General features: G+C 40.5%; 1 protein-coding gene across 1 annotated transcript; it reads left to right on the top strand.

Moving 5' to 3' along the window:
* Positions 1–8,025, top strand: LOC311034842 (class I histocompatibility antigen, F10 alpha chain-like). Its single transcript, XM_084042866.1, has 4 exons — positions 1–113; positions 2,819–3,094; positions 3,447–3,737; positions 6,955–8,025. Exons 1-4 carry the CDS (start codon positions 38–40, stop codon positions 6,984–6,986), a joined length of 675 nt encoding a protein of 224 aa, XP_083898992.1. The 5' UTR covers positions 1–37; the 3' UTR covers positions 6,987–8,025.
* The last annotated feature ends 1,419 nt before the right edge of the window (positions 8,026–9,444 follow it).

Genomic DNA, 9,444 nt, shown 5'->3' on the forward strand with positions numbered 1-9,444 from the left:
CTTTAATTCTCTTAAGAAATAACATAAGTTTTACAGTATGGCTCATCAGTCTACAACCTGCCTTTTGGTGTTTCTGACACATGTGTGGTTTTACTCTGCAGTGACTGGAGTTGGTGAGTAGCCTATATGAAGTTGTCGTTACAGATACAATAGCGTGTTTTATTGTCTTTTTATTACAGATACAATAACGTGTTTTATTGTCTTTTTTTACGCTGTTATCGACCAATTTATTGTGTCTGGCAATAATAAATGTCCTGTCGCCTTACGTTTGATGGACACATGAATAGTGTTTACTTATTTAGTCTTCTTGGTTAAGTAAAAAAGAACAAGGAAATTTGACAACTTCCTGAATTAATGCAAGGTATATAAAAAATAAGGTTCCAGCCGGCAGATTCGTCGCACCATGGGAGCCAGACTGCAGACTTGAGTTCAGTGGAATTTATTGGAGTTAATGAGAGCCCAGTGGATCAGCTCATGAATAAAATATATTTCTGAACGACTGTGACCGTTGTAAATTGCTTCTGGAAAATAAAATAGGACATATCACACATTGTTATCTGCTGTGTTGCCTTTCGATGTGTACACTCACTGTAAGTTTATTGAGCTATATAAAGAGCACAAAGTACACGATACTGCAGAGCCATAAACCATTGTTGCCATGTCCGCTTATTATAAGTGACTTTGGGCTTATTTCTCTATGAAGTTGCTTGTAAATATTGGTAGTTGCGGGATACTTTTTTGGGCTTGTTTCTAAAGTGTAGTTGATTATTTGGGCTTGCTTCACAATTTTATAATTATTTTAACCAGTGGTTCTCAATAATTTTTATGTCATGGACCCCCAAATGAATATGTATTTGTCCCTAACCCCCATCTGAAAATGTTTTGTGCCATGGAGCCCCGTTCCAGATTTGTGTTGTTAGAATGTTTAAAAAATCTTCAACTATTCCACATTTTATTTCAAGATTTTTTTTTTAAATAGCAGATCTACAAGCTCACATGCGCCGCGTTGAGAGCTTGTAGATCGGCTATGATCAATGTATACAGTATAAATGTTTAAAGTGCTCATAATGGCCTAGTGCCCTAGTTGCTTCTTTTGGGCTTGTTTTCCTAGACCTGGTTGCTTATTTCTCTCACAAAATCTGGCAACACTGCCAGAAACGATACATGCCGCTGTTTAGAGCATAGACATATAAAGGTAGACGCCTCCTTCGGCTCTGAGTGGCAGCTGAAGTGGCAGCGGTGGCCTAGTGGTTAGAGGGGCGGCCTTGATACCGGAAGGTCCCTAGTTCGATTCCCCAATTTATCACATCGATCATGAATCACCGCTGAATAGCCCTTGAGCAAGGCTTCCATGCAGGGTCCGGCTGGAAACAAGTTTCGTACTTAGTCCGACACCCTGGGTAAACAACAAACTTTGCTTTGCTTTGAGGCATTGGTATCACGGGAGCCATTTTAGCGTAGGAAAGCTTCCCTGAAGCTTCCGCATGTGTCACAGAAGGGGGCGTTCGGTAGGCCAATCAGAGGCAGGTGGGGTGGGACAATTCTGACAGGTCTTAGAAAAGACGCACTGTGATTGGCCAGTAGTCAACGCGCTATGAGCGCTGTGATTGGCCAGTAGTCACTTTGAGTGTCAGTTTTCCTACGCTAAAATGGCGGCCGCGATACCAATTGCTCCAACGAACTGCAGACAGAGGCCAATGAGGTATCTAGGTTTCTAATATCTATGGTTTAGATGCCTCAATAACATTATACAGTGTGCACATAAAAAAAAAAATGAAAAAAAAAAAAAACAGTGATATGACTTATTTTATATTCCTGAACCGATTATCTGACAAAGGACACAATCGTTCAGAAATAGTGTTTGTTCACAAGCTGGTCCAGCCAGCTGCCATAGACTTCAATGTATTTCACCAAACTTCCAGTTCCAGTTTTGGCTGGAACTTCAATGCCCGGCCCATAGGCTGACTGTAAGCTACTACAGTTTTGAAATAGCTTGATTCAGTATTTAGATATTTGATATTAATTTAATCAGACACGCCCCCTTCCTATACAAACCCATTGTAACTTCAAACTCCATTTTAACCATGATAGATTCATTGAAAACACCCGTCCTTTGGTTCTGGAGACTGATATTACCCTTCTAATGCATGAGGGAGCCGTGTTTTTTCATTACTTTTTTCATTTATTTTGTATAATGTTTTTAGATTTTTTTTTTAATGATGAAAAAGGTAATTGAAAAAACACAGCCCCCTCACATATACGGTAAGAAGGGTAATATCAGTCTCCAGAACCAAGGACGGGTGTTTTCAATGAATCTATCATGGTTAAAATGGAGTTTGAAGTTACTATGGGTTTGTATAGGAAGGGGGCGTGTCTGATAAAATGAATATCAAATATCTAAATACTGAATCAAGCAACTTCAAAACTGTCTGGGGTGTTCACAAAAGCCAGAGTAGACATGATTAAAATGACCCCAAACATGTTTGAGTGTTAAATATCCCTGAAAAAGTCAGTCGTTATTGTATACACTAGCTTCAGTATGTTGATAAATAGGATTGATCACTGGTGCCCGTGATGACTTATAAATAGACTGTACTGTAACAGTATCACTGCTGTAGTGATAAATAAAAAGGAACATGTTTAGAAGTGTGCAGCCTTACATGATGGCATTGGGAATGCATTCACAAACTCTGCCTGCTTGATAAGCTACATGTTAGGGAAACATGTTACTGTAAAAGAGTATGCATATTCACAGTCAACCTAACCTGTAGAGATGAAGTTTAATAATTATGTGTTGTGTTGTTGTTTTGTCTTCCAGAGACCCATTCACTCACCTACATCTACACGGCTCTTTCAAAGCCTATCAACCTCCCAGGGATCCACGAGTTCACAGCTATGGGTCTGCTGGATGGCAGAATGATTGACTACTATGACAGCACGATTAAGAAAAAGGTCCCCATGCAGCCATGGATGGAAGAGAGGCTGGACAAAGACTACTGGGATAAAGGCACCCAGTCACGCCAGAGCAAGGAGCAGTGGTTCAAAGTCAACCTGGGGATACTCAGGGATCGAATGAGACAAGACAATGACAACGGTTAGACATCCAAGCAGTTCTTATATACTGTACAATTGAGTTATAAGGCTTTTAATTGACTGAGTAATGGAGTTGACACAGTGTTAATCACTGTTAAAGTCTCTTATTGCATCAATCCTGTAAGCACTGCATACAACATTTTCTGAATCTTACGCAGAATAAGTATAGTGTGTAACAACACACGTCTTTCATCCAGCTACCTGCCAGACTGTTCCCTGTAAAAACAACAAAAAACAGAAAAACAGTCACATTGTTGTTGTTATTATTATTATTATTAGTAATTTGTATTGTTTTCCACTGCTTTGTGTGCTGAACTTGTTTCCTCTGGTATGATGTCTCTTATCTTGTACAGATTTACACATTCTTCAGTGGAGGGTCGGCTGTAAGGCTGAGAGACAAGGTGGTGACACATCATTACAGTTCATCGGCGGCACTTATGAATACGGCTATGATGGTGACGACTACCTGGCCTTTGATGATGCCAATAAGCGCTGGATCGCCCCAGTTGACCCTGCACTTCCCACCAAGCGGAAGTGGGACGAGGACGAGATGCTGAACAAGTACACCCAAGGCTACCTGGAGAGAGAGTGTGTCTCATGGCTGAGTAAATTTGTTGACTACGGGCAAGCAGAATTAATTAGTGGTAAGTATTCATTGGGAGACTATGTTTTGCACCCTGTCCGTCTGTATGTCCGTCCGTGTGTGTGTCCGTCTGTGATCAACTAATCTCCGGCACCGTTGGCTTGAGCGCAGGAAACTGTGCACAAACACTGCCTGGATGCCAGAGCAGAACCTCTGGCCCAAATTGTTCACATGGGCCTGTTATAGCAACACAGTCTCACCCCGAAGAAGGCACATGTTGCCTTTTTGCCAGAACCCCAGGAAGGCAGAATGTGTCGTCCAAGTCCGCCCCCGACGATAATATGCGCCTTCCAGGGTCACTCATAGACATTCATAGAAATCCTCAAAAGGCAGCATGCGCCTTCTTAGTCGTTCCATTGATAATACATTGGACTGACACACAACGTGAGCTAAGAGACTTGGTTGAAATGCACCAGAGCACACACCACCCACAAAAACCTGACAACAATATTTTGAGCATTTCCATATTATTTGGGTAATTTTTCGATGAGTATTTGTTGAGAACGGGACATTTCTTTGACTTTTCCAAGCCCCTGACGTCATTTCAGATTACTTCCGCATTCCGTCACGGGCGTCATGGCTGAACTTCAGCCTTTTTTTGCGTTATTTCCATTACACTCGGTACATCTACATTAACGTTCAAATCTCAAATATAAAGTGCTCACTTAATGGCCACGGATGTTAAAATTCTGTACGGGTCCTTAAACATACATGTATCTTTTGTATTGTTCAATAAAAAAGCATTTAAATCCGATTGGTGGCCATTTTCTTCATGCTTTTACTACCTGACCCTATCGGTTGGAAGGTGTATTGCACTCTGATACTTTATAACTCTGTGAGAAAATGGCAGCCAATTGGATTAAAATGCTTTTTATTTAACAACACGGAATATACGGGTATTTTTGAGGGACCGTACATAATTTGAACGTCCGTGGCCATAGGTTAAGCACTTTATAGTTGAAATCGAAACGTTTGTGTAGATGTACGGGCCGTAAATGGAAAAAGTGCAAACATCAGGTTGAAGTTTCGTCATGACTGTCATGATATGATGTTTCAGGGCTACTTATCTATCTATCTATCTATCTATCTATCTATCTATCTATCTATCTATCATTATTATTTTTATTATTATTATTATTATTATTATTATTATTATTATTATTATTATTATTATTATAATAACTAGCAATAATGAATTGTGCTTTAGCATTTCAAATGTTTAACACTGGGGTTCACAATCACCTTTTTGAATGTTGTTGATGCTGTTAATATATCCCGAATATTAATAAGAGTAATAATAATAATAATAATAATAAGGGTAATAATAATAATAATAATAATAATAATAATAATAATAATGATAATGATCAATAAATAATTGTGCTTTAAGATAATTTAAAATGTTAAATGCAGTTGTTGTTTTTTGATGATCAGGCCTGCACAACCTTGAAATAGCCTACTTGCCATACATATTAAACGTATTTCTAATTAAAATATATATTATCTAACTCTTAACCGCTAATTCCTGGTGCATACTAGACTACGCCCACTACATCCGGTCTAGTGGATACGTTTCCGTATCCGCTAGACTAGACCGGATATTTACCACTTCTGCACAGTGCAGTGCACACAGCTGTTGTTACTTCGTCTCAGGGTAAGTGTCCGTTCATTGCATTTATAAGATATACATCGTTAAATATACACCACAAAATGATAGGCCATGGCGTCATTGTTCACATGTTAGTATGTAGCAAGTTGTTTGATCTGGACAAGTAAAAGACTAAGTTTAGGCTGCTTGTTTTGGTCGGACATTGCTAAGCTAGCCAACTAAAGCCAAAACAACGCGCCGCACTACGATGCACCAGTAAATCCCGTACTTCTCCTGTACAAATGCAACATATACGGTGCTTACCCGGTTGCCCCACATGTTAACTAGCAGTCCGGAGTCTTTGTGCAATGTATTAGTGCATATTTTTCAATAAAGAAGTGTTTTAATCCCGTCTGTGGCCGAACGCCATTCCCCCCCTCGTTTATTCCCTTTTGCATTGAGTGTAATTCCGACTTTGACCTGATGCGCCCCGTCACTACCGCCATTGGGAACTTCAACAGAATCGTCCACAGACGGGATTAAAACACTTCTTTATTGATACTTACGGTCTAATACATTGCACAGAGACTCCGGACGGCTTATTAACATTTAGGGCGACCGGGTAAGCGCCTTATATATGTATATATACATGTGTTTTGTACATAGATGTACGGGCTTTACTGGTGAATGTCAGCATTGAAAGTGAGCTATGTTCAGGGGTTAGGGCAGGGGTCTTCAACCTTTTCATGCCAAGGACCCCCTTAACTGAGAGAGAGATGAAGCAGGGACCCCCTAACTGAGAGAGCTATGAAGCAGGGACCCCCACTATATATTACATACAGTTGTGTTGCAGATGAAAGCTATTCATAGATGTTTGATTCATGTTAATGTGTATTTTCAGACATTTAACCACTTAAACCGCAAATACCTGTACTTGGTCTGCTCTTTTTTGCCCTCTTTGCCAAAAATAGCAGATCTACAAGCTCACAACTCCTCGCAGCGCGAGGCGTTGTGAGCTTGTAGATCTGCTATTTTCGGCTAAAGTTAGAATAGGGACGCTAGGGTTCAAGTGGTTAATGTAAAAACAATGATCCTATCACACAGAGATTTGGCGGACCCCCTGTATTAAATCTGAGGACCCCCTAGGGGTCCCGGACCCCCTGTTGAAGACCCCTGTTGTAGGGGGCTCATAAAGAACACTCATTGATCCTGCCTGGGTCCCATTGGTGGGGGGAGGTGGGGTGCTGATAAATGGTTACTCTCTCCTGATCTTCTGTTTCTCTCTTTGAAGATTTTAATATTCAGAGGTTTGAGGACCTTCTATGGCAGTGGTTCTCAACCTGTGGCTCCCCACATTATTTTGGGGGAGTCCCCAGATGACAGTGAAGTGACAATTAAGGACTTTTAAAAAGTCAACAATTATTAAAATAGTCGATCTACAAGTTCACAACGCATCGTAACGCGGGGCGTTGTGAACTTGTAGATCTGCTATTTTCATAATATTTATCTGTGGAACCGAGTCAAACAAAATGTATTTAAGGTCTGTAAGTTCTCACTGATAAATATGTTATGTGTGTCCCATTAATCTTCCTTAACCTTAAATACTGTTTGTTTGTTATTCTATTTATAGTGGCTCATAGGAATAGACGGAGAGACGGGTGACAGCCGGAAAGTAGACGGCATCCGGGAGCAGTATGGGTTGGCGCCCCAGCCTGTGTCTTCCGTGAGGAAGAAGCCCAACAAATCCACGGTGAGGCCTTTAAGGAGGGCCATTCAAGCAAGCCGCAGTACCACCACGGGCCAAGAAACCATCACACCAGAATGAAATGTTTGGAGTGGGGGTGTCTGGTGCAACGCTCAGGTCCTGGACCTGGTGAGACGCACCAGGAGGAGGAGCCCGGCCAGGATGCCATCCACAGAACCTAGCCCCTCCACGTGCAGAGCCTCTCTTCTCCCCCAGTCCCGGCAGAGTGGTTCCGGACAAGTGGATTGAGTGCCCTGCGATACTGTAACACTTTTTTTTACAGACAGTTTCCCATATATTGGATTACCTCCGTTCGTGTGGATTATTTATACCCCTATTCGTTGATATACATTGTGGATTTGAACTTTAGTCGGCCATATGCATGCACTGGTCAATGGACTATACCTTCCAACATGTGGACCTGCACCTTATGTCTAACCTCATGTACATACCTGCTGCCATTTTATTCTATGTGAAGATAAGATTGATTCATCTCATGTCTATAATGCGTTCAATAGTGGTTAGTAATACCTTGGGACCACTATTGACAGTGGCTTGACCTTTAACGACAACACACAGGCCATCTTCGCAAAGTGCCAGCAGCGGACCTACCTGCTACGGAGGCTGAGACGCATGTATATTGCCCCTCCCATCCTTCACAGCTTTTATATCTGCCATGTAGAAGGCCTCCTTACCTTCTCTTTCCTGGCTTGGTACGGGGGGCTCTCACAGACCAACAAGGCTAAGCTGCGGAGGGTGACCACCTCTAAGCTCTGTGGGGTGCTGTGATCTGCCCGTCAGCATCTCTGTGACCAGAGGACAGTGACGAAAGCAGGGAAGATCGCGAGAGACCCAAGGGCAGTGCCAGTTTCATCCCCTCTGCCGTTGGGCTCCTTAATAAACACAAACCCCCTAACACCTGATCCACCTCACCTGGTCGAACTGGACTTGCTTGCTAGCCCCCCCACGCACACACACGTGCATGTATGCAAGTCCATTCCATGGACTTGCATACATGCACGCACACGTGAAGTCATACACAAACACATTCTGCGTGCTCCACAAGTGTGGAGAGGACATTGCTTTCTTTTAAATTTAGAATTGTATCTTTTATAGAATTGAAGTACTTTGCTAGGTGTTTTTAATTGTGGTGTATATGTATGTATTGTCTTGTCTTGAATGTATGCATTGATCTGAGCAAAACAATTTTCCCTTGTGGATAATGAAGACATTTAATCTAATCTAATCTAATCATTATTAGCATACTTATAATGCCATATGATTTTCTTTATAATCCTGTATAATTATAGTCATAAGAACTAATACATACTCATAATGCTTTATAACAATAAGCATGTCACATTATACAGCATTCTATAAGGACTTATACGGTCAAGTATAAATGCAATGTTATATGCTTGTAGCACTATAATTATAATTACATTATAAATAACTATAAGCACTCCTAGTGTAATCAGAACACAGTAGTCATATGGTCAAGTATCATGATACTTTATAATTACTGGTCACTCCCTGACTTTTTTTCCTTTGACCACGATCGTCATCATAGGCTTACTATAGTTCATTGTGTATTCTTAGATACAGATGCTGAGTGATTATTATACTATGGAGACTTCTTCGGCATGCACATCGGCTATTTTTGCAATGTTTTAGTTAAAAGAGAAATAAAATGTCCATCGCAATATTTAGTCCAATGTGTTACGTATGCATGTATGTTTATCTAAACTGTTTGTTCACAAATGACACGTATGTTATTTAGATTGCATCTGGTTTGGCAGTTTACCTGTATCTTTTGAACGATTAACTTTGTCCTGCAATTTGGTGAAATAAAAATACTTCTTTTTGAATTTGATTGGAGTGATTTGAATAACAATGCCCTTATTAAACATTACATTACAGTCATTTAGCAGACACTTTTATCCAAAGCGACTTACTGCAAAACCATACTGCAGTAAAGTCTTAGACCTATATGTGAAGTTCTAAGATTTGCTCTAGAGACAGATACACCTCATTACAAATAGGGTTAATTCAACATAGTATATTGTAGTACTGTTTGTTTGGACAATACCCCAGTATTTAGACTACAGCATGCAAGAGAAATCCTAATGAGTGAGGTCTTTGATGACACTGTTATTCATCAACCGTGCTACAAGGCAGAGTGTTTCTCAGTGCTATATGTGATTGATTGATTGAATACTTTATTAACAGTTTGCAAAAAAAAAGGCACTGTGGCACAAATGTATACAACATAATGCCAAATGGACAACCCAAATAAGCCCTCAGGGCTTGTTTCCATTAAGATCGTGTACATTCAATTCATAGATACAGTACATACATATAAAGACAAACAATGAT

The sequence above is a fragment of the Gymnoscopelus microlampas genome (assembly GCF_963454915.1).
Source record: "Gymnoscopelus microlampas genome assembly, chromosome: 19".
Classification (NCBI taxonomy): Eukaryota; Metazoa; Chordata; class Actinopteri; order Myctophiformes; family Myctophidae; genus Gymnoscopelus; species Gymnoscopelus microlampas.

Excerpts from the sequence above, each read along its gene's own strand:
- LOC311034842 (XM_084042866.1), top strand. The coding sequence starts at position 38 with ATGGCTCATCAGTCTACAACCTGCCTTTTGGTGTTTCTGACACATGTG. Across the intron at positions 3,095-3,446 it reads GAGACAAGACAATGACAACG|ATTTACACATTCTTCAGTGG; the intron begins GTTAGACATCCA and ends TATCTTGTACAG. Across the intron at positions 3,738-6,954 it reads GCAAGCAGAATTAATTAGTG|TGGCTCATAGGAATAGACGG; the intron begins GTAAGTATTCAT and ends TTCTATTTATAG.